The sequence below is a fragment of the Zootoca vivipara genome, chromosome 2 (genome assembly GCF_963506605.1).
Source record: "Zootoca vivipara chromosome 2, rZooViv1.1, whole genome shotgun sequence".
In the NCBI taxonomy this organism is placed as follows: domain Eukaryota; kingdom Metazoa; phylum Chordata; class Lepidosauria; order Squamata; family Lacertidae; genus Zootoca; species Zootoca vivipara.
This window is the reverse complement of record NC_083277.1, coordinates 51,613,656-51,638,665: the sequence shown is the minus strand read 5'-3', so window position 1 is coordinate 51,638,665 and position 25,010 is coordinate 51,613,656. Positions and strand designations below refer to the sequence as shown.

Here is a 25,010-nt window from a genome sequence, read left to right as displayed (position 1 = left end):
AGTTCCAAGCTCTTGCCAAGGACCCAGAGGCTGGGCTGTAGAAACGTCTGTCAGATCCAGGCTGCGGAAACTTAACACAGAAGGCTAACCTACTGACACCCCCATGCAGGGAATCCTAAAAATATATATATGCTTATTTGGGAAATGCAAAACAAAGCCAAGCATACTACAGAATAAAGGAACACAGGAGAATGTGTCCCACCTCACTACATCGTTTTTGCTTTAGTGATGGTAAATACAACAAATTCAGGGCCAATGTAAGAAGTTACAATATACCAACATCACTAAATTGAAATGCTTTCTTCTTCAGAGTTTCAAAAGGCTTGTGTCTATAGTCACAAGTTGCTAAAGTTGTCATGCAAAATGTGAAGACAAAAAGTCAAAGGTAATCCCTTTTATAGAAAGAAGAACTTCATAACCATATGAGTTAATCAGCAAATATATTTCTTTTATTTCATAATGGGCAGTGCATTAGACAAGGGGCACTGTGAGAGAGGGAGCATGAAAGACAGTTTTCGTGTTAAAAAAGAAGAAGGTGGTACAGTGGAATCTCGAGTTGCAGACATAATCTGTCCCAGAGGCATGTCCGCAACTCGAAGCATTCGCATCCAAAAGTGCAAGGTCTGCGCATGCGCGCGGCACGATTTAGCGCTTCTGTGAGCAGCAAAATCCGGAAGAAACCATTCCGGTACTTCCGGGTTGCCGCGGGACGCAACTTGAAAAGACGTAACCTGAAGCGGACACAACATGAGGTATGACTCTGTCACTTAGTAAGTGGTGTCTGGGTAGGATGTTTAGCCTACAGCAGACTTAAACTGTGGAATCTATAGTACATACTGTACAGGAAACAGAAGACAGATCTGATACAGTGATCCTTTTTCTGCTCCCCTCTTCTTTCAGTCAGTCTTTTTTGGAGTGGGGAGTGTTCCTAATGGAAGTACTATACGGCTGGTGTATTTCCCCCCCCCCTGTTCTGGGAGTGTGTCAGGGGAATGGGAGGGTAGTTGCAAAGCCCTTTCCAACCCCAGCCCCAGAATGCTCCCTTTTTTGGCCTCTCCATCAGAGCACCAGTGGCAGAAGAGAAACAGCAGCAGACCTTTCCGTGGTGGCTGGGATGGGAGTGTGGAGTATCTGCAGAATCCTATGGCAAGGTCTCACTTCTGCCAGCAACTGTGCTGCAGCGTCCTTCACTAACTAGCTTCTGAATCAAATGCAAGGGATGCTCCACACAGAGTGTATTTATCCAATTAAAGCATTTATCCTCTTTTAAAAAATCAATTAAAAGATACTTTTTTAAAAAAAAAGCCTATCAGGAAAAAAATATGTTAGTGGTCTTAAACCAGGAGGTGCTAATGCAACCTTAATATCCAGGATTATGATTATCTTTTGCCTTGGAAACATCTACCATGTGTCTAATTGCAACCTTTAGAATCTGACACTGACAGTCTGGGCAGCGAGGCTCCCTGTTTCGTGCAGCCTAGACTTGCCCAAAGTTCTTCCTCTGTAGTAAGAAGAATCTGAATGTCTGGTGCATTGCTAACCACCTCTAGCTCTGATTAAAACAGCATGAACGTCCATGACATTTGTGCCTGTCAGGCCCGTCATCAAAAGGTGGCGCCCTCTTTGGAACTCGGTGAAGAATGTGTATGAATCATTATTGCTCAGAAAAGTTTCCACGTTGAAGCCTTCCTGCTCAGCTTCACGCACCAGCTCCTGGCTGCTGAAGGCCCCGGCAGCCTCTGTCGGCCCATCTTGCCCGTCAGTTCCGCCACTCAGGAACACGACTTCGTATTTCTCCAGAAGGCTGCCGGCCTCCGTGGACTTGGCTCTGTGAAGTTCCAAAGCCACTCGCAGAGCCAGCTCTTGGTTTCGTCCCCCCTTCCCACTTCCTCGAAGCTGCACAGTGGTTTCTCCCCCAGCGAGAAGGCAAACGGGTCTTCCTGCTTGGGATGCTTGCAAAGCTTTCAAAGCATCCGTACAGTTCAAGCCCGGGATCGCCAGCTGTGCTTCCAGGTCGGATAGTGCTGCTTCCACCTTGTCTTTCAAAAGGTCAGTCTGGGCACCTCTCGCGGTGCTCAGGCAAATGAGCTGAATCAACAGGCTGTAGAGACGAGCCACTGTGCCGACCTCCCCACACACTGCATCACTCAGAACCAGGGTCAAATAACCCAGCTCCTCTGCCTGGCACCGGGCTTCCTCCAAAGCTAACCTGTTTGAGCCAATGACAACGTTGAAGACGTGGGAATAGTCTTTGGGAGTGTTATGTCCTGTGGCAGAGCCAGACAACACGGTCTGCACAGATTGTGGCAAGGTGTCCAGCATATTGTATTTGGTCAATATGTGAAAACATTCCTGGACGCCGTGGGAACTGGCAACAGTGGGGCCGCTTGCAATGATGTCCAAAGGATCCCCAATGACATCAGAGAGGATGAGGCTCAATACCTAGAAGCAAGGAAGGCAGGAATGGCTCATTAACGTTCCACTGTGCCTGCTCTGAATTTGAGTCTTAACTGCAAGGGGAGGAGGAGGAGGGTGAGATCCTCATGCATGCTGATCACACGGGGACTGCAAAATCGTGTGATTACTTGCACAGGGTGAAACAGCCCACAGAGGGGGCTTCCCATCCCCTCATAACACTTTGGGAGCAACTGGTTTCAAAGCAGGCACTTTATAGATTCAGCTATAAGTCAAATAGCCTGCAATCCTAACCAAGCGATGCAGAAAGTCAACCCTGCTGAACTCCATAGAATTTATGCTGAGGATTAGGACCACAATGTTTAAATAGATCCATGCGTATTTATAAAAACCGCAGCTAGCAAGCACCATCTTTGAAATAAGGCATTTCTCACTTTAGAGGGAAGGCTTCCGAGATGATGCCTGCTGCAGCATGTGCTCATTCGCTAAATACAAAGTATACTCGAGAGCTGTGCGCAGGTGAAAGTAATAGATTAATTTGGCATTTCCCAACCTGGAAGCCACAACACTTTTTCAGGTGGGTTGCCCTGTCCCCATCCCTCCCAGGAAGCTGGAGGCACTGCCATGAGCTGGCTGCCTTTCTCCACTTACTGCTGCAGCTGCAACAAGGGAGGAGGGTGAGGGGAAGCAAATGGCTGGAGCTACGTTATCATCAAGCATCCTTGCTGGCCAAGGAGCAGCCAGCAGCCTCTTTCTCCTCCTCCTGGCCCAGGTGGAAGGTGGATATTGCCAGCAGCTGCTGCCCCAGTCCAGCAGTCATTATGGAGTGGGACAAGCTTCTTCATTACCATCACCCTTGGCTAACATGCTGCTCCTGCAGGACTGCCTCCCCGCAAAGACTTCACTCTCTAGGGAAGCTGGACCCAAAGGCAATGCCTTTTGAATCCCACTGTTGCTGCTATATGAGGAAGTGTTTAACAGTGTTGGTATCAAGGCATAGGCTGTGCAGGCATCACAGCAGCAGAGGGCGAGGGGGAAAAGGATAGTGACAAGAAGGCAATGAGAAAGAGGAGGAGGAGAAGGCTTCTCAGTATGTAGAAAGACTCTTGATCAGGGTCCATCCTATTAAAACAAATGGCTACAATCATTCACATTCATTTATCCTGCATGTCTTCTGCAAAAATTGGAAGTGAATGACCCAGCCATGTCTTTAAACACTGCACTGAATACATCAACTGTGCCACTGGTGAGCAACTGCGTTTGAAAATGACTCCAAGAGTGGCAATCTCTTTCTCACCACTCAGACAGAATTGATTTCTGCCCTTCGCTTTTCTTTGAGAAACAGCTGACCCTTCCAAGTCCATGATTTAAAAAAAACATATATTAATGTATAAGACTTCTGGAGTTGTTAAATATTCTACCCTCCCTGCCTCTTACCATGCACAAATTGTGTGAAATGTGAATTAAGAACTAGGCATATACCTAACTTGCATAATCCACAACTGCTGTATAAATTGGGATTTTGATTGGATACTTTGGGATTTTTAGCACAAAATTCCATTATCCTGCTAAGGTGGTCTGTTCAATAAAGAGACCCTAATCTATTGCTTCTTTTGCATTCATCCATTTAAAAAAGAAACTTCAGAGCTCTCATGGTTATGCAAAGGCAGTGTAAAAAATATGGAAGAATCCTCTGGTAATGGCCTCAGAGCTTTTTTTAAAAAAAGGTTTCACCAATGTTGGGCTTCTACTAATTTCCAGAGGAGCACATTTTTTTAGGGATTGGGAGACAACATGATATACTCCAATTGTTGCTGGACTACATCTCCCATCACCCCTGACCTTAGGCCATGAGGACTTCAACTGATTGGAAGTTGGGAGTCCAGCAACGTCTGAAAAGCACCACATTAGCTTGTCCTACTTTAGTGGCTTTTAAATACCCTGTTGCCTTTCCATTTCCCCACCATCCTCCTTCCTTTCCAAGCTCAGCCCCACTCCTGCACAAACAAAGGGAAGGGGGGGGAACAAGAAAAGAAAAGCAGACATATTTTAAAAAGACTTTCTCTCCGATTTGTGTGTGTGATTACATAGTTCATTCTAGGTGTGTAATTTGGGGTTTACCACTTCACTGTCCACACAGTCTTGAGTGCACTCCGGAAGCAGATCTCTCATAGAATCATAGAGTTGGAAGAGACCACAAGGGCCATCCAGTCCAACCCCCTGCCAAGCAGGAAACACCATCAAAGCATTCTTGACATATGCCTGTCAAGCCTCTGCTTAAAGACCTCCAAAGAAGGAGACTCCACCACACTCCTTGGCAGCAAATTCCACTGCCGAACAGCTCTTACTGTCAGGAAGTTCTTCCTAATGTTTAGGTGGAATCTTCTTTCTTGTAGTTTGAATCCATTGCTCCGTGTCCGCTTCTCTGGAGCAGCAGAAAACAACCTTTCTCCCTCCTCTATATGACATCCTTTTATATATTTGAACATGGCTATCATATCACCCCTCAACATTCTCTTCTCCAGGCTAAACATACCCAGCTCCCTAAGCCGTTCCTCATAAGGCATCATTTCCAGGCCTTTGACCATTTTGGTTGCCCTCTTCTGGACACGTTCCAGCTTGTCAGTATCCTTCTTGAACTGTAGTGCCCAGAACTGGACACAGTATCCAGGTGAGGTCTGACCAGAGCAGAATACAGTGGTACTATTACGTCCCTTGATCTAGATGCTATACTCCTATTGATGCAGCCCAGAATTGCATTGGCTTTTTAAGCTGCTGCATCACACTGTTGACTCATGTCAAGTTTGTGGTCTACCAAGACTCCTAGATCCTTTTCACATGTACTGCTCTCAAGCCAGGTGTCACCCATCCTGTATTTGTGCCTTTCATCTCCCCCCCCCATGCTAAGCAGACAGATGTTGGCCATCTTTCAAGGTCAGTAGCCCACCATTCCTCAGATGCTTTTTGACTACCTGCCACCTTCTCTTCAGCTTCACTGAAACTGAGCTGACCAAGTTTATGCTCATTGATGTTAAGGAGGGCAAAACAGCAACATAAACAGCAAACAAACAGCTTGCCCACTCCTTCTGCACTTCAAGTCTATCCATGCCACCCACATCTGACCTAGAGTTAAAAAAAAGATGTTCCTTTCTAAATGTTCACAGAGTTGCTGGGCAAAGTCAGACAGCATCTCATACCCACCTGGGCAGGATAGGCAGCCCGTGCCAACCCCCCACCTTTCAACAAGGAGAGGGCCTTTCGGATGGTGTTCAGCTCGTGAATGGTAGCTCCCTTTGAAGCAAGTAACCTGGTGATGGTTTCCTTCTCTTCCAGGGTGACTGGCGGGATGGGCGCAGGTAAAAGTGCTGACCCTCCTCCTAAAATGCAGGAGAACTTCACAGTCAGTACATTTTTACACAGCGGGGCTCCTTCTCATGACCACACACAAAGCAGTCCTATATCAGAAACAGAGCAATGGGAGACATTTTGCAGGCAGCTTTACCCTTTCCCTTGGACTGGAAGCATATTTTTTTCCCAATTCTTTTTCAGCTGCATGCATAGCTTATTGGAATGACAACTGGGAGTGCTTTTATACCGAGTGGCTGAAGCAGAGATCCGCATAAAGACTCCTGAATGCATTAGTCCTCCTTCTCGAACATACATCACTGTTTCATCAACGACTCAGTACGGTTCTGAACCTGTAAAATCACAGCATAAGTAACTCTAGCAACTAATGGAGAAACTGTAAAAGACTGGACAGGCTCTTTGTCCTTCAGCTGATACCAAAGGAAGGTGTTTAAATATGAACGTCAAGACAATCAGTTTTTTGTAATGTGTAAGAAAGGGCTTGAGAAATGATGGCGGTGGCAATATAGTCTGAAGGACAGAGGGATCGCTATGGTGAGTGGTGATTGACAGGAATCTGCAGAAAGATTGTCCGGGGGGAACAGGAGTGCGTAGTGCGGGAGAAACAGGAAAGAAAAGATGAGAAAGTGAATGAGAAACAAAATTGTTGCTTTCAGGGATAAGGAGGCAGAGGCTGAAAGTGAATGGGAAAAGAAAAAGGAGGGAGATATAGCAGCACTGGTATAACAAAGGTGGGGGGGGGTGGAATGAGAGAAGAAGTCAAGGATCAAAAAGAGAAGACAAAAAGGTGATTGTGAAGAGGAGCCTTCCAATGAGACAAACAGGAACCTTCATTCAAAAGTGTGATGGAAAGAAAGCTAACATTTGTAACACCACCAGAAAAAAGATGAGCCTTTTCCACCAATTCTTAGAGGCCTCTTTGGATAGCTTAACCCACTGCTGACCTGGAATCTGTAGAGGACCTTCCAATGCATAGGCCACCATCTCCTGCCACTCAGCCAAAATATGGGCCAAAAATATGTGGCTGGAGGGGGGAGGGAGGGGAGAGACTGAGGAGGACAGCTGGAAGGCAAAAGGATTTGGAGTGTGCTAGGTCCCAAAGATGATGAGGCATGTTTTAGTGATGAATAGAAGTCAGCAAAAGCATTCTAAAACAGCACTTTCATCTTTGATTTGTTTGTGTGGGGGGGGAAGGAGATGCAAAGCTGTTTTAAAGAAGCTGAACTGACTGTCTTTGAGGGAAGTGGTTTGCTAAACAAGCGGCGAGAACATTTGCACAAACATATTGGTAAAAAGGATGGCGGGAGTTTCCACATCTCTGACCCCCTTTGTAGCCACAAGCAGGGCTCATTTCCTCTGCTGCTACCTTTCCATTTCTGTCTCTGTAAGTCAGGTGGAGCTAAATGGTGGCCCTCCAGATGTTGTTGGACTCCAACCCCGAGCAACATCTGGAAGGCCAAAAGTTAGCCACCCATGAGGCAAACCAAGGCAGCCAAGCACCACCATCTGCTGATAATTCTTCAGTACCACCAGCTCCATGTGATCAGACGAGGATTGGGGAGGCCAACTCAGCTATGAAGCTCCATGGGGGAACTTGGAGTAGTTACTCCCTCACCCTAACCTGTTGCGAAGATAACAGGGAGTGGGGAAGAATGATGCCTGTTCCCCTGAGCTTCTTGGAGGAAAGGTAGGATATAAATGCTATCAAGCAAGCAAGCCACACCAGATACCATTTTGTTTGTGTCCCAGTAGCTGGGAGGGAGACCTGCTCTACATGGTTGCATGTTATTCTTGCCTCGTGCTTCTCTTTCAAGCCAGACCAAACGTAGTCCAGGAAAGACTTGAGAAAAGAAGAAGGATCCCAGACAAGGCTGTCAAACGTAAGGCCTGGGAGCTTTATTAGACTTCTTGTGGTCTTCAGCGTGGCCTGCGGCATCCCTATCACACTCCGCACAAATTATTCATCCAGGACTCTGGGGCTAGGGAGCAACACTCCTGCCAGGGCAAGTGGCTGTTACCACATGCGCTTTGCATCAGCCTCTTCCACTCTTCCCTTTAAACTAGCAGCTCAGATGTCAGGGAGGGTGACGTGTACAGGAGAGGGGACAAGCACGAAGCAGAACGGACAGCTTGCTGGCATTTGCATTTGCAGCTGAGAAGCAAGGGTGCGGAATAGGCAGCAGTGGCCCACAGAGAAATTTGCAGAGGAGGAGTCAGGTGACAACAGGGATATTTAGACAGGCAAGGTGGCGGGGGGGGGGGTCTTGGGAAAGAGTTGCTGGGTGCTGAAGTCTAGTTTAAGGAATTCCAACTGGGGGCAGTGCTTGCAAAGAGATTTTGTTATGCGAGATGGAGTGGGAAGGAAACTGGTGCTAGACAGCAGACAATATTTTTAGAAGTTAACCAGCAGACCTGCTACTCCCTGTGCATTAGAGTAGGGGACTTTTCAGTGGGTGGTTATGGCACCTGGGAACCTGCCGGAGGGTAGAGAGTTTTGCCCTGTAATCTGTTTGAATTTGCCACCCCTGATTTACAGAAGGAAGCAGTTTGCCAGGGGAGAACGAGCAAAAGTAACACTAACGCAACGCAGAGCAATCTTGGTTGTTTTATTGACCTCGTTCATAGCGAAGAGTGCTTAAAAAACAGCACCAGGCTATGCAAAGTAGAGAAATGAAGTGAACTGCAGATAAAAGCTTGTGGCAAGTGACACAAGGGGATGGGAAAGGGTGGAAAGAAAAACAGCTCCAGCACCAGACATATTTGCAGCCCGTGTGACGGATGTGCGATCACAACTAACAGGACAACCACAGAGAGATATGATCAAGAGGATTGTGAAAAGAGTAGAGGGCAATCTTGTACCAGAGGCAGCTCAAAAAGCTACCATTAAATGATAAATGCTCTGAGATTTGAGACACAACATCTGGCAAATATGACAAACCAGAGAAACAACTAAGTAGGCACTCCCTTCTCTGGCTACTCGTGACTGGATTGCTGGTGACTGAAGAACTCTTCAGTCACCAGCAATCCAGTCACGAGTAGCCAGAGAAGGGAGTGTTCTCTTAGATGGGAGTTTTTGAACCAGCTTCTAAAAACACAGAGCTGGCTACAGTAGGTTTTGAGGGTCTAGAACTCTTGCCAATAAAAAGGTAGCCAAAGGGCAAAGAGATTCCCATCATACAACACTTTCATTCAGGTAGATCCATGTTTGGATGGTAGAATCCTCTCTCCCAAGCATGGCAGATTGCTTGTACACTGTGAAATGGAGGGACCCACCTGCCAGGGACCCACAGTGGATAATGTGAGTTGAGTTGTTGAGGGATGGTCATGGGAACATTTGTACGCACACATGCATGTATTTTCCATGATAAGAATCAGTGGATGTTTCTGCACATGAGCAGTGAGAATACTTTGGAGGCCACATTCTCTCCACTAAGATCCCTAACAATTGCTCTGCTCTAACCTCCACATATTAAAATATTATCAGGCGTCCAAGCCAGTATTCTTAGTTGGTGCCTCCCAGAACTGGAATTTCTTCCTCCTGCAGGCCCACAAATTTCTGACCTAGTATATTCATACTTTCTTTGTGTTAAGGAAATACTGGAGTCTATGTTTGGGTTGTGTGGATATCTGTGCTTTACTACTTATTATATTGCTGAATTTTTACCTGCCCTAATCTTCAATACAGTGGTACCTCTGGTTACAAATGCTTCTGGTTACGAATGCTTCAGGTTATGAGCTCTGCTAGCCCAGAAGTAGCTGCTCCTGGTTGCAAACTTTGCCCCAGGATGCGAACGGAAATCACGCGCTAGAGGTGCATGTGCAGCGGGAGGCCCCATAAGCAAAATCGCGCCTCAGGATAAGAATGACTTCAGCTTAAGAATGGACCTCTGGAACATTTGTAACCAGAGGTACCACTGTAATAGCATATAGCAGACATCAGTGCTTAAAATAAATAACTTACTGCACTAGTATCAAGTATGTACAACTATACAAATTTAGCTGAAATGCATTCTGAATGATGCGCAGATAAATTGCTTCTTGTTCTATCCTTCTTTTGCCCCTGCTCATCCATTTCTGTACCAGCTTTGCATTACCACAAATTTGGCATCCATAATGGTGGCAGACACAGTAGGCGTAGGTCTACAATCTGAAAAGGTTCATAACTGGAAAGCAGGTATAGCATATAAGGTTTTAAAGGTCAAAACTAGCTCTTTGAATTGCACCCAGGAAGAAAACAACAACCTGGCAGTCAGTGCAGTTGAGCCAGAATCGGTGCAATATGCTCATACCCTCCTAGTTACCAATGTGGCTGCTGCATTCTGCACCAGCTGTAGCTTCTGAACCATCTTCAAAGGCAGCTCTGTGTACAGCGCACTGCAGTAGTTGAACCTGGAGGTTGTCAGAGCATACACAGCATAAGCCAGGCTACTCTCACTCACGTAATGTCACAGCTGGGCTACCAGCCACAGCTAGCAGAAGGTGCTCCACACCACTAAGGCCAATTGTCCCTCCAATTGAATGACAGTGCTGGATCCAAGAATAACTTGGGGTTGCACATCTGTTCCTTTAAGGGAAATGTAACCTCATAAACAACTGGATGCATTCCACTCATTGAGACGGAGGATTTGGAGGAAGCGTCCGCTAACAGACTTATCTGGATTGAGCTTCAGTTTGCTGGCTCTCATCTAGTCCATTACCAAGGCCAACACATCCACTGCCACACCTACCTGGGAGGGTGGGGGGGAAAGAAGCAGAGTCGTGTGTCATCAGCATCCAGACAACAGCATGGGGGGGGGGATAAAAGCGAACCATGTAAAACTCACATCGGAGGCTTAATGGGACCAAGAAACAACCCCTAAGCACCAATTGCTAAAGCTGGCCATCAAAGCAGCTCCCCTGGCTACCAATTCAGAGACACTAAGGAAGCCATAGCTAATGGAATCGAAAGCTGTCAGGAAATCAAGGAGTCGACATGGACACAATCCCCCTGCCTCCCTCCCAAATGTAGGGGAACTTACAGGCAACCAAGGCGGTTTCGGTGCCAAACCCAAGCCTGAACCTTGTATGAAACTGACCTAGGAAACCAGTGTCATCCAAGATATTACTGAAGTGCCAGCACAACTTCTTAGGCCAGCTTCCATCTACAGGGCAGTAACACAATCCTTGGGTGAATCACAGAATTGCAGAGTTGGAAGGGACCCAGAGGATCATCTACTCCAACCCCCTGCAATGCAGGAATCCTGCCCACAGCCATCCCTGTTTGGGCTCAAACCACCAACCTTCCACTGCACCACACTCAGCATGCAGCAATACAACAATCCATATAATATTGAAAAGATGCAGGCTTCCTGCTCTGATATCACCTAAGCTCCTTGTCAAAAGGCAAGTTTCATGACTGCACACCAAATGGAAATAAATACAGAATATTTCATTTTCTTCTCAACCCATTCAGAGCAGCTTGCAGACAAGTTTCTTTAACCCTGCTCTATGTAGGCTCAGTGCCCCCTGCCAATTCCACACCACATTAGAATAGCATTGCTTTTGCGTTTTCTGGTTCAGGGCTGCCATCTCCTGGAGAAAGCGTACCTTGCCACCTCAAAGTGCACGCGAGTGTTGTGAGAAACAAAGGCAAGAGTGGTGCTTTGAGAGAGCCAGGAAACATCAATGCAAGAACAGAGATCTAACGCAGAGATTAATCGCTAAGTGAGACCCGCCGATCTCAAACTGCTTGGCAGGGGGTTGGACTGGATGGCCCTTGTGGTCTCTTCCAACTCTATGATTCTATGATTCTACTTAACAAGAAAGGTGAGAAAGAAAGAGAACAACTGATGAAGATCACATAGCAAAATCTATTTCAGCAGAGTAATTTATTGATGCAGAGAACTTAAAACTCAATGTTAGCATTCCACATTACACTTTCGTCCACTCCAGCAGGATTCCCAAAATGCAGCTTTCCTTGAGATGGAGAAAGGAACAGAGGACAGATGGGTCAACAGGGACACTGTTTCCAAAGCAAGTAGATAGAGAGAGGAGAGGAAAATGTGATTATCCTGCTGCTAGAAGAGCACATTCAAACACACAAGCTACAAAGCTGCCAGCAGTGTGGGAGTCACACTGGGGAACAACTCTGAGCCACTTTACGCTCCAGTTCTGCTTTCTTTGCACAGACAAATTGACCTAGTTTGTTAGGTAAGCTTGTGCAGTGGCTTCTTCCCTTCACAAGTGGGAGGGGAAAATATATAAAAATCAGATCAGAAAAGGGGGAAAGAACGGTAAGGAAGCTAATGGAGGAAGGGAGGAGAGGCTCTCTCCGTAAAACCCGAGTCCCTGTCTTGGGATCCCAAGGCATTACCTGAGATCAGCACCAGGAGAAGGTCCCCAGCTGCCAGGCCCTCAGCCAAATCCCGGATAGCGTTGGCTGCCTTCAGAGCTGCTCTGTCAGGAAGGTTGTGCTTAGCTCCTTCCATAACTTGGATGCGGCTCTGGGGCTTCAGCAACATTGCCCTGTAGGGGTTAACAAAAGATGAACAGGTTCTCTTCTGGCACATGCTCGGCCTACATGCAAATGAAGAGCTAGGGGGCAGTTCCTTCTGAACTGCTCTGTGAGATGCAATCATTTTAATAGATCCATTGCCCAGTAGCCTGACAGTTGCTCAGCTCTGAGACCTGACAGTGTCATACCCTCAAGAGCTAGGAGGTCCTAATGAATGAAATTACAGCCTGGCTCCAGCTAAACAACCAAACAGGGTGATCAAAAGCAGGACAAACATCATCACTGCCAGACCTAAGGTGTGCATGCACATGCGACAAAAAGGCAACAGAGGGCAGTATCCACCTAAACAGGTCTGCCAGTGCAAGCACTTTTAAACGCTCAATCAAAATCCCTCTCCCTCTCCTTGAGCACCCCCTAAATATGTTCTGGGGGTTCTCCACATCTCTAGATTTAGGGAGCACATAGGGAAAGGGGAGGGACTTCTGTTGTGCAGCCCAAAGTGCTTGCATTAATGGGGTTGTGAAGCTGGAGAGGCATAACAATCCATTCTGCAGGGGCAAAAGGATTCCACAGCATTTCAGCTAAATGTTGCTGCTGTCTTGGATCTATCACAGATCACCAAGTTTCCCTAGTACTCTAGGAAGCCCTAAGTAGCAAACCTAACACATAAAAAACCACCCTTTAACAGCAAAACTAGGTAGGAGTTTAAAGTGGGCAGTCCACAGTAAGAAAAAAGTCTGGAAAATTTCTCTCTAAAGGATCTATACCGGGCAACCAAAATGGTAGCACAGACTATTGTTTCTAACAGGGACATTCCTCTACTGTCTACTGTTTAAAAAGCCTCTGGGACTGGGATTAGATGGCAGATACTTCTGACAGAAAAATGAAGACCAGATTGTTCAGTACACAACCAAGAGTGAGGAAGAAGTTATGTAAAGTCAGTAAGGGGGAACCTTGAGGCTGCTCCCCCAGGCCTGGTTGTGTATTTAATCACCCTCCAACAGGGCCCTGCTTCCTCACACCCTGCTCTAGGATTATTATTTTAACAAAACGTGGACTAGAAATGCCCTTAACAAACCAGTACCTCCTTCCTGTGTGCTGCAGAGTTTCTTGGATGCCTTGAGGAACACTAATGACTCCCCGCACGAGGTAGTCTCCAAGGATGTCCTCTGCCGCAGCTGCCATGCCCAGAACAGCCTTCCCAAAGCCGACCAGATACAAGTTCCTCCTCACTTCAAAAGGCCGACCGTGCAACACAAGCCTTGGGCATTCGCCTGGCTCCAAGACCAGGGCCCTTTTCAGCATAGGCCCCGGCAGGACTCTGGCAACAGCGCTGCGGAATAAATGAAGCCCATGCTCCTGGAGGGCCATGTTGGGGGGAGCTGCCTCACGGGTGGAGCAAGCAGTGGAGCGCCAGCAAGCTCTGCCAACAACAGGCCAACCCTTAAAGAGAGAGGCCATGGCCCAAGTTGTTAACCAGCCGCAGTTTACCTGCAACAAGGGACAGGGGAAATTAGTATTTTGAGCCACACTATGAAATCAGGGGGCGAGAAAGTGACAGAGGACAGGTGGTGGGTTTCTCTCCACTCCTAACTTAAGAAGCTCTGCATGTACTCTTGCCTCAGCCTCTACAACTGAAGTGCCTACTCACTACCCCCTGGGAAAGTCCAGAGGTCTTCTCGTCTACCCAATTTGATGGATCAAGTGAGGAAGTTAATAATTTACGGAGCAGGGCTTGCTTGAAAGGCATTTGCCTTCCATTAGGTAACTAGACAAACTAGATGAGGCAAGTTAAGTAAAGTGGTATATTTAGAAAAGAACAGTATACCAAACTGCCTTCTCCCACACCAAAAGCAAAGTGGGGTAGACAGGAAGGCTACAAAGCCAGAGCTCTGTGATGTTAGGGTTGCAAAATAAGAAGCTGCAGTGACTAGCTAAGGAATGGAAAGGATCGAGCTAGCCGTGGAGCTCAGTCATTGGAGAATGAGGGGGGAAACAAGGAGCTTCAATGTCCCCACCCAGTTTTGCTCTGTAACCACAGCTACTCTACAGTAACATGATGCTGGGGCAGGAGGTAACTCAGCAGGCTCCAGAAGCCAAGAGTCACACATGGTGATAGAACAATGGAGTCTTCCTACATTGAAGCAGGGGTGAGGAAACTGTCGCCCTCCAAATATTAATGGACTACAACTCCCACCGTTCTTGAGCATTGGCCATGCCAGCCGAGGCTGATGGGACTGGAAGCATGGGCAGACTTCGGTCTTTCAAATATCAGTGGGGCCCTGGGCTAGGCCAAAATTTGGTGTCCCTCTATCTCTGCCTCTCGTTCTACTCATCATAGTTGCAACGCCCTGAAGCGCCCCCAAGGCTCAGCGCCCATTGTGGTGGAACCGGTTGCACTGCCCTAAATCCGCTTCCGGAGGGTGGCAGGTTGCTTGCCCCTACACTAAAAGGTGCCTTTCAGAAGCAAATGAACCATCTCCCCTTCCCTGAGTTGTAGTTTCCTTGTCAGGAGGGAACAATAGTTTTGTGTTGCTTTTGTAGTATCCATCTGTAAATGAAGAGGTTGAACAGGTGGCAACAAGACAGGCCCTGCTAGCTGCTAAGCAACAGAAGCCTCCAAAGGCAAGAAAAGCACTCCAGATTTCCCTCACCCAACGATGTCTGGCAATAAATTCCAAAAACTAGATTCCGCCCCAACCCCAAAAAGAAATTCATAAGTGCATCCGATTTTTAAAAATAGCAGCCTCCAACCTGCACTTCGGGTACCTTGTGTACAGGGCAAAAGCACTGAGATATCATCCATAGACTGATGACACCCAATTCTGTCATCAGGCAATCTAGAAGCATCAGTGACAGTTCTTAAAACCAACGTCTGGAGGTCAGGGTTGAATGGATGGTGACTAAATTGAGACAAGGCAATTATTATTTTGGTGTGGGATTCTCAGTGCTCTGAGGAGGCAAAAATGCTTCAGATAGGAAGGGGAGGGTTACCGTTTACTGACTGGGCTTGCGTGTGGCCGTGCTTCCTGACCTGGTATACCTCCTGGAATCTCAGGTTGCCGGTTTGGCAACAAGAAATTACATCTGATATGTCAACTGAGCCCTCTCCTAGATACAGAGGATCTTGTCTATGTCATGTGTCCCTTTGTAACCTCCAGGACGGACAATTACAATGTGCTTCACGTGCACTGCCCTTGAAGACTGTTTAGAACAGGCATCCCCAAACTTGGCCCTCCAGCTGTTTTGGGACTACAACTCCCATCATCCCAGTGGTCAAGGATGATGGGAATTGTAGTCCCAAAACAGCTGGAGGGCCGAGTTTGGGGGTGCCTGGTTTAGAAATTCAATTTCTTGCACGAGTTGGGAGGTGTGTGTTCAACCGGCGCTGCCGAGTGCACCGACTGTGTATTCCCAAGGTATAGGAAACTGCCACACAAGGTCATACAACAAGGCTTTATAGGTTTAGAGCTATAAAGCCCTGTAAGGTTCAGTTTCTCAGCTCCCACCAGCTGCTTGGAAATGAAATGCATGATCTTTGAAGTCCGCCTGAAAGCAATTTGAACACAAACTGTTTTGCCAATGGGACTTCAAAGGCAATGTGTCTTAGCATCCACCAGCTGATAGGCAGCGAGACCTCCCTCTGAAGTCCATTTCCAAAGGGAGGGACCTCAAAGGCAAGCCCCTTTTCAAGCTGTTGCCTGTTGCCACGTGACTGAGAGGTGGGTGTTGTTCCACAGTGGATGGGGGAAGGAAGGATCCCGCCGATCCCCACCTGTGCTTTAGACCTTTTATATATTTTAGACTCAAGGCTAGCAAATGTGATAGCCTCCAGATATACATAGCTGGACTCAGTCAATTTCCACCAGCGCAGAGGGATGATGTGTATTCATTCCAGCAGCTTCCTGAAGGCACTGCTTTGGGTGACACAGAGCAAGTGACACAGAAAACCAGGGAGCTTTATCAATCTGCTGGGGGAGGAAAGGGGTGGGAGCATCTCTTCCAGAACAAGCAGAAGACAAGATGCAAACCTCTCAAGGTGCTGAAGGAGTCAGCCTGCTTCATTTCCAAAAAGCAACCCACCCACCCCTTTACTAAGTAATGTTAGGAGAGAGGCACGTGCCTATATTCAACCATTTTTTTACTCAGAGCAGCTCATTGAAATCAAGAGACCTAAATGAGCAATGGCCATTAATTGCAATGGGGCTATTCCAAGTAAAAGTTAGCTGGGGGGAAACTGGACTCTGCCCTGAGGAGTTTTTTGCAAACCAACCTGCAACAATAGGGAAGACCACAGAAGAACGAAAGGAAAAGGACGAGACAAAAGTGACAAGGGACAAATGTCATGGAAGTCCCAGTGCATCAGCTTAGCCTTCTGATAATTTCACTCCAAGCTCTGGATGTGTGTGCTGTATTAGCTGTTTAAATCTATTGTTATAGGAGTGTACATTTGTGGTATTTAGTCAGCTGCTTTGGTCTGCAAAAGAAAAACCAGGCCATAAATAGGGAAACACCCTCATCTGCTAGCAGACGGAAAAACGAGCACAGCTCACAGCCCCACTGACGTTTTCCCGCGGGGAAGTGAATGGCACTTGCTTCTGCTACAGCTATTCCCTCATGAGCATGTAAACGAGCTATGGCAAAACTGAATTTAAGTTGCCTTGGAGAAAAGTTTGACTTTTTGGCAACAGCTCCAGCCAGGCCAGGCTACAAACAAAGTTTCCTTGTTTTCCTGTTCCTTCGTTTCCAACTTTGAAGCCTCTATTTGGAACGTAGTCCAGAAGCCCTCATTAATCTTGGCGGAGATCTGCTGAGAATTGCTTCTTCCATGACAGGATTGCTTGGGGATTGTGAAGGGCTTAGATTAATCTCCTTTAAATGAAAACTTCATAAGCTGCCATTAATGAATAATGGTCCTAATCTGCATATTAATTTGAATAAATCATTTTGATATGTTCTTCTGAATGTTGCTTCTGACTATGGCTTGAGCTCCACTATACAAGGCTGGAGATAGTTCTTAGTTCCTTATTAAATCCACTGGAGGAGGTGTAAAGAGGTGTTCAAGATAATTACAAATCACCGTACAAGCATATATTAACCGAAATGATTCACAGTACCTGGAATTATATCTATATAATATTCATTAAATTACCAGAAAGAAACACAACATTCAATAATGAACACAGATTAGTCAAACAGTATCTCCAAAATCAGTTTCTGGGCCACCAGTGCTGCTTGGAGAATTGTGTTTATCATGAGATGTCCTAGAAGAACTTCTCTCGACCTGGTACCCTCCAGATGTTTTGGACAAGAATTCCCATCATCCCCACCCAGCATGCCCAATGGCCAAGGATGATGCTGGAAGGCAGCAGGCTGGGAAAGGCTGCCCCAGAATTACGTTTGGCCCTCGGTGCATTTGCCATTTTGGTGCAAAATGCATTTAGGCATGCTAAATTCTGAGCACCAACTGACAAGTCACATACAAATAAGGAACCTGTCCTATGACTCAAGGGCAATAGCCTTAAATCAGGGTAGGCAAAGCGGTAGCCCTCCAGGTGGTTGTTGGCCCTCCCAACTACGATCATCCCCAGACAGCATGGCCAACCATTAGGCCATGCTAATGTAGGATTACCAGATGTCCGTTTTCCGGATTTGTGAATAAGTCCCCGGACAAATTCCATCCCCGGTATGTCCCTGGATTTCATCTAATGTCCCTGGGAAATGCAGCAGTGGCAGTCTCAGCAGCCCAGAGCAGTTGGTTATGGCTGGCTTCAGGAGCTGCTCGGAAGTCCCCATATGATGGTGGTGCAGGGGCTCTAAGATGCAACTTCCGGGCTGCCTCCACCTTCCCTGACCCCCAGCAACTAAGCTGTGAAGGGAGGCTTCATGCTGCCTATTGGAGCAGCCTCCCAACTCCTACTTACGTGCAAGCAGGAGGGGGCAGGGATCTCTCAGTTAGGCAACGGGAAGCATCCCTTCCCAGCTGAGGGATCCCTGCCCCCTCCTGTATGTATGCAAGTAGGAATGGGATTGTTGCTGCTCCGATGGGAAGGGAGGCATCACGCTGCATGAGCCTCGCCACCGCCGCTGCTCTCGGCCCTCCTCCACCTTCCATGGCTGACCCACCGTGCACCGCTTCCCCACCACCACCACCAAAGAACCAACAACTCAGGGGCTGCCCAGGCTCATGGAGAAAGAAGATAGAAGCCTCGGAGAAAGGGGAAACGTGGCGGTTGAGGTCAAGGCAGCGGCCACCCGTCTGCCACCGCCATCGCTGCAGCATCAACGTCCCGAATGTGTAGTATTTATTTATTTAAAGTGTCCCCAGATTCATTGAAAAAAATCTGGTAATCTTATGCTAATGGGGTTCACCAACATCTGGAGAATTAGAGGTTCCCCACCCTGCACTACATGTTAGTAGTTTGGGGCCCATTCTGAGACTGCTTTAGACTCCTAAATGGTGATCTTCATACAATTGGCTATTTGTACCTTTTCAAGGCAAAGCTGAGGGTGCATTGACAGGGTATCTGATCAGACAACATCTCTCTCAGAGACTCTTGCCTCAGCACACGGTCTGGCTTCCCTGAGTTTAGGTGAGGTGAAGGCTCAGCCATGCTTTTTATGTATTGGTTGCCACTTGAAGCTGTGGTAATGTCATAGTACACATATTTATCACAATAAAAAAATTCCTTCAGTAGCACCTTAAAGACCAACTAAGTTTTTATTTTGGCATGAGCTTTCGTGCGACTGAAGGAATTTTTCGTGCGACTGAAGGAATTTTTTTATTTTTATTTTACTTCGATCCAGACCAACACGGCTACCTACCTGTAACCATATTTATCACATTATCTTTCTTCAGGTGTAGGTTTACAACCATGTACATACCACAATGTAAGATGTTACAATGGACCCTAAATATAAACCTCTGAAAAATTACAGGCCCCTGAAAGCTGCCACCCGGTGATGAAAAGCAAGGAAGCCTGCAGAATTAATGGGAGGTAATGTAATCGGCATAGCTGGGCGGACTTAATTACAGGTTCACTCGCAGGGCATCGGGACCGGCAGCGGATGTAACCGATATGCAACCTTCCTTACCAAAGCTGCAACCTGAGATTCCAGGAGCTGCTGACATTGCTCCAAGGCTGTCACTCTCCCAAGCCCAAGGTGAGTGATCCGCTCTTTTCTGCAAGCCACTTCTCAGCTATCCCAGTCTCGACAACCCCAAAGCCCATTTTTTACCCCTTTACACTCCTACCCAACTTTCCTGCCTGCACAGAATTCAAATCTTGGCCTGCTCTTTCACCCGAAATCTTTCACCTCTTCTGACTCAAATATCTGGGCTCATGTCCCTTTTCCAAAAAAGTTACCTCCCCCAAGCATATAAACGCAGAGCTCGAGGAAACTGAAAAAGTGTTCGGTAAACTTCTCACACCCAGAAATATCTTATTTCTGTTTTGTTTTTTCTTTTATTGAAAGATTTTCATGGATGTCGTTTCTGCTATTATGAGGGAAACACAGGAAATGCCATGACAGCACTGCGTACCGTGAGAATGTTCCCTGAGGTTATGGGGAATGAAAAGTGGCAAGTTAGAAATTGGGGTGACAAAGACAATATTCTGGGTCATGATTTCCCACGTGGCCAGATGGGAAACGCTGCTGTATGAAGTTAGAGCCAGTGTTAGATATGAACTGAGATATAAACCTAGGTTATGGGTGCAACAATGGAATGTCTATGTGTACTTTTTTATAAGAAGAATACAAAGCTGAAAATGAATGAACTGCAGCTAATATACTATGTTCATTTTACACACTGTCTAGTCCTTCTCATGCCCACCCCCTAATGTTCTTAAGAGGGTCTCTTCTCCAGTCTTCAGAGAGTAGCTGGAAGTGGGAAGGCAGAAAAAGGTCCTCCTTTCCTTCCACTTCTTCCTTCTTAATCTGAAATCGTAAGCCCAGAGCTCAGAAACTGCTCATGCTAATGAAATTCCCTGTCGCAAAATGCACCTACAACAATGGGAGCTTTGAACACTGGTTAGAGCCACCTGGTTCCTACAGAACCAGAATATGGAAGCAGAGTTACTAAAGAGAAAACTCCTAAATGAAAGGGATGAAACAGCTCTCTTGTTGACATATGTCCCACCTGAACTAAAATCTCACTCACCAAGGAACTAAACTAAAGCCATCATTCTGGTATGGATGCTTTTACTTCCCTTATACATACATCTTGTTGAACTCTCTCTTCCTAGAGAAAAGAGCTGATCAAATCTGTGGCCACCTTATTGTGCTTTCAGAGGATTTACCTTGAGTTTCATTTGTGCAGCAGAACAAAATATAAGACTTCTCATTAAGATTATTTAGGTTCCAACCTGCATCTATGCAGCAGGGAATAAGTCCTGGTTAACTCAAGGGAACTTACTTTTGAGTAGATGTATAGAGGATTGCTCTGTCAAAGTACAATCTGAGAGAAAGGCTCTTCCAACATTCCATTATGAAAAGATTAAACTTGCACAAGGCAAACTGTGCTTTTCACATGCGCCTCAACATGCTATGAAGCCTGCTTCTACAAAATCAACCGAGTTATCCCGAGTCACCTTGATTAACAGAAATATACATTTGCTAAAGTGCCCCTAGGCTTAACTTTTGGTTTTGTTTTGACAGATTAATGGAAATCACCTTCAGGAATTTGTCACCATTTTTACTTAAGTTAACCAGGAGGAAGATTAAAAACAAAGCACCTGACATATTGTAAACAGAAAATATCCCTCAAGATATTTTATGGGATAATATGGGAGTAGCCCCAAATTTACACTGTTGTGTCAGTCATATCTAAGGGGTAAGAAAAAAGTGAGTTTCAATTGCTCAGGCAGTACATAGGTGTCAATTTTTCATATACTGTATGGGTGAGGAGAGCTCAACCCTGCCAGCCACCCCCATCTCACCATACTCTTGTTTCAAACACGGAGAAGCTTTCTGTATTCTGAGCGAGGCTGGGATAAAAGTGCCTGCAGAGATGGAACACACAGAGTCACACAACAAGGACAGGGAAGAGAAGAACTTATCAGATGGAACTGTCACTGTTTTCAATTCACTTTATTTTACTTGCCAAAAAAGAAAGAATTTCCTCATTCACTTTCTTAAATGTGACTATTAGGGTCTTCGGAAAGCATTTTGATTAAGAAAATTATTCTCTCATTGACACAGTATCGTCTATTCATTTAATTATACAAGGGAACTTTTTCTTTTCTTGCCAATCATCCCTACACAAGCCTTGGTGTGACTAACATAGACTGAATCACTTCTGTCCAAAGAAGAATATGTTACCCAAAATATCTCCAAGCAGGATGGTGCTATCCAAGCAGGATACGCATGCTAGCTAGCAACTAACAATCCCACCTGACAGCAGCCAATCAGCCTAAGTAAGCAGCCATGATCTAAACAGGACCAAATGATCACAGCTCACAGAGAAGGGTGCAGTAAAGTGTTGTAATTTATCCGCATATATTAACAGAACCGTGGTCCTTTTCAGTGAGTCAATGGGTGCAATACAATGCAGTACTAAGTTGGGCATGTGCAGAATGAGGTCCGCTCACGCAATGGGACTTTCAACCCCTAAACCTTTTCTGGGGGTTCCCCCAACTCTCCGGAGCAGATTTATGGGGTGCAGGGAGAGGGGGTGAGTTCTAATACGTGAGCAGACCAAACTCCTTGCATGCAACAACTTAGTTGAATCCCACCCAATCTCTCCAAGCAGGACAATCCAGAATCCCAGGGTTTGTCTTATCTTTTTTTTTTTTTTTACTTTGGCAAACCCAGGGTTCCTCCAAGCATGCTTCTTGTTTCTTAGTGTCCCACATTTTGGTGCCATTTCCAGTGGCACTCAACACACTGAGTTCTTTATTAGTGGGAGCAGTGATGCATACGCTCAAGACAAAAATACACTATCATTTTTTATTATTATATAAATTACTCTACCACCCTTCATCCAAGGATCACAGGGCGGTTTGCAATATAAAAACACAAAAACACATACCATAATAACAAACAAACAAAAGCAATCCCCTTCACCCAGTTTAAAAGGCCGTAGAACGTTTAATTAGCCAAAGGCCTGGGAGAAGAGAAATGTTTTTGCCTGGCACCTTAAAATATGCAATGAAGGCACCACAAGTGGGGAGCAACAGCAGAAGAGGCTCATTCTTGTCTTGCCACCTTCCAAACGTCTCGTGGAAGGGCACACACAAAGACACTAATGCAACCATTCACATGAGCAGAGAGCACATACTTGGAAATGCATCTTTATTTCAAAAACAACATATGAAGTAGCCTTGAAAATTTGCAGAAATGTACAAAGACTTGGAAGTCAATCTAGTTCAGTGCTCTGCACAAAGGCAAAATCTCTCACGTTCAAAGTCGCAACTGATCAGCCAGTGTCATCCTATGAAAGCACACCCTAAGAAACTGACTATTTGTTGGAAGCCGCCCAGAGTAGTGGGGGAAACCCAGCCAGATGGGTGGGGTATAAATAAATAAATAAATAATAATAACCGACATGAACAATCGCACCATCAGTAGCCGCAAGACTCAGTCTCCGTTATGACTCCACTTGAGCTCACCATCCCTCACACAGCACTACTCCTTTCGTATTCAATCTCCTGGATTGCAGCTTGCTTTCTCTCAGAGGGACATGCTGGGCAGGGAACATCATCCATTAAATGTGTCCAACCTCTCAAGTGTGGGATATAAAGCAGGAGGGATGTTAGCAGAAACAAAGTAAGCTGCTTACAGGAAGTCAGACCAGGGCTACATCTAGCTCAGCATTGCATGATTTGCCAGAAACAGGGAATTCTCAGGCCCAGGGGCCAAATGCCAGCCTTTCTGATCTAGCCCTTGAGACACTCTCCAGGCAACACACACTCCCAAGCCACACCCCTCACCACCCCTAATTTTATATAGAGAAATAGCCAAGAATTCTTAGAAATCGATTACCTTTTATTTTTGAGGAAAGGCCATAGCTCAGTGACTGCCACTCGCAGCACTCTAGCAAAATGTGCCACTTGGTCCAAAACAGGTTGGTGACCCATGGCTTAAACTACCGGTAAATGGCACTAGCTCTTTAGGCTTTCCAACAGAAGACCTTCACCATTCTACAGGGACTGGGAAACGGCATAAACTTTGCCACTGAGAATCCTTTCTAATTATAATCTGAGCAGCCTCCCAAAACAGGCCTTCTGTGTGATTCTGCTGGAGGCGCACTGGCATCAGGATATGACTTCATAACTAGATGTGAGCCTCCAAATGCACACCAAAAACGAACAATGATTTTGGAGACGTCTGATCTAGAGTTGTGAAGGGGGAGGAGAGCCCATAAAGTTTCACAGCGGAACCGCCTCTCCTCCACATGCCAGTGAGGTGTAGTGTAAAAGCGGTAGACTCGTAATCTGGTTAACCAGATTGTCTCCGCTCCTCCACATGCAGCTGCTGGGTGACCTTGGGCTAGTCACACTTCTTTGAAGTCTCTCAGCTCCACTCACCTCACAGTGTGTTTGTTGTGGGGGAGGAAGAGAAAGGAGAATATTAGCCGCTTTGAGACTCCTTCGGGTAGTGATAAAGCGGGATATCAAATCCAAACTCTTCTCCTCCCATTTCCCGGGTTTTCACATTTCTAGTTTGATCCTAGACAGGTCGCCCTTAATACTGCCTAGCGTGCCACACGCAGCGTAGCACGCCTGGAGTTATACTCTTTTTCAAAACGTCTCCCTCCCTGCCTGGCGGCTGTGTGTGGAGAATCTTCTACCACCAGATTCCAGCTCTAGATTACTTGCAAGGCAACTACTTGCAAGGCCCAGATTAAAGTGTGCACGGTGGTGGGGGGCACTGCCAGAACCTGATTCTTCTACCGACACTGCAACTCATGGGGCAGCCCCCCTTCCTCGCTTATTTTTAATTTTCTAATTTATATGCTGTTTAGTACCATAGCTTCTCAGCGGTGTACAATGAGGATGCAGCTAGGGTTGCCAGACTCAATAGAGGACAGGACTTCTGTGCCTTTAATTGCCCTGCTCTTTTGAGTCTGGAAACCTTAAAGAGAAACCAGCCGATCCTTTGTTTAATTTCCAAGCAAAGGGTCTGCTGCTTTCTCTTTAAGGTTTCCAGACTCAAAAGAGAGCAGGGAAATTAAAGGCACAGAAGTCCTGTCCTCTATTGAGTCTGGCAACCATAGATGCAGCAAGAATGCATGACGAAAACTGCTAAAATTTACAGCGCGAGCTCGTCCTCGTCTCCCGCCGTTTCCCGGGTTAAGAAGGCGAGACTCGCGAGACTTGGCTATACCTGAAGGCATCCTGAACCTCCAAACCGCAAGGTGAGCGGAGGCGGGGCTCTACACTCAACAGCGATTGGCTGGCTGCCCACAGAGGAAAACGTTCCCGCTCGACCGTTCTATCACGCCCCCTCGCAAAAGGAGGGAAGAGAGCGGAACTGAGCGATTGGAAAAAGGCCGCGCGCGAGCGAGCCCGCCTCATCACATCTAACGCTGCTGGAATGCCGGCTCCCACAATGCACCGCTTCCGCTCCCCCCCCAAGCCGCCTCTCAGAGCGACTCGCTTGTATCCCATGAGCCATTGCTCTCCCCCTTTGCCGCCGGCCCACCTGCGCCTTTAAGGGTCGCCGCCTTCCGCCTCGCTTCCCTCCGCTGCCCCACAATTCCGTGCGGCGCGCCACCCTCCCCTCCTCCCTCCCG

General features: G+C 46.6%; 1 protein-coding gene across 1 annotated transcript; it reads right to left on the bottom strand.

The window, feature by feature from the left end:
• Window positions 1–291: 291 nt before the first annotated feature.
• Window positions 292–24,958, bottom strand: GLYCTK (glycerate kinase). Its single transcript, XM_035106104.2, has 5 exons — window positions 24,920–24,958; window positions 13,359–13,765; window positions 12,134–12,285; window positions 5,617–5,792; window positions 292–2,442 (listed from the first exon to the last, which is right to left on the bottom strand). The coding sequence occupies exons 2-5, from the start codon at window positions 13,733–13,735 to the stop codon at window positions 1,537–1,539; spliced, it is 1,611 nt and encodes a 536-aa protein (XP_034961995.2). The 5' UTR covers window positions 13,736–13,765; window positions 24,920–24,958; the 3' UTR covers window positions 292–1,536.
• Window positions 24,959–25,010: the final 52 nt, after the last annotated feature.

Excerpts from the sequence above, each read along its gene's own strand:
- GLYCTK (XM_035106104.2), bottom strand. The coding sequence starts at position 13,735 with ATGGCCTCTCTCTTTAAGGGTTGGCCTGTTGTTGGCAGAGCTTGCTGG. Across the intron at positions 12,286-13,358 it reads CTGCAGCACACAGGAAGGAG|GGCAATGTTGCTGAAGCCCC; the intron begins GTACTGGTTTGT and ends TAACCCCTACAG. Across the intron at positions 5,793-12,133 it reads TCTCCTGGTGCTGATCTCAG|GAGGAGGGTCAGCACTTTTA; the intron begins GTAATGCCTTGG and ends CCTGCATTTTAG.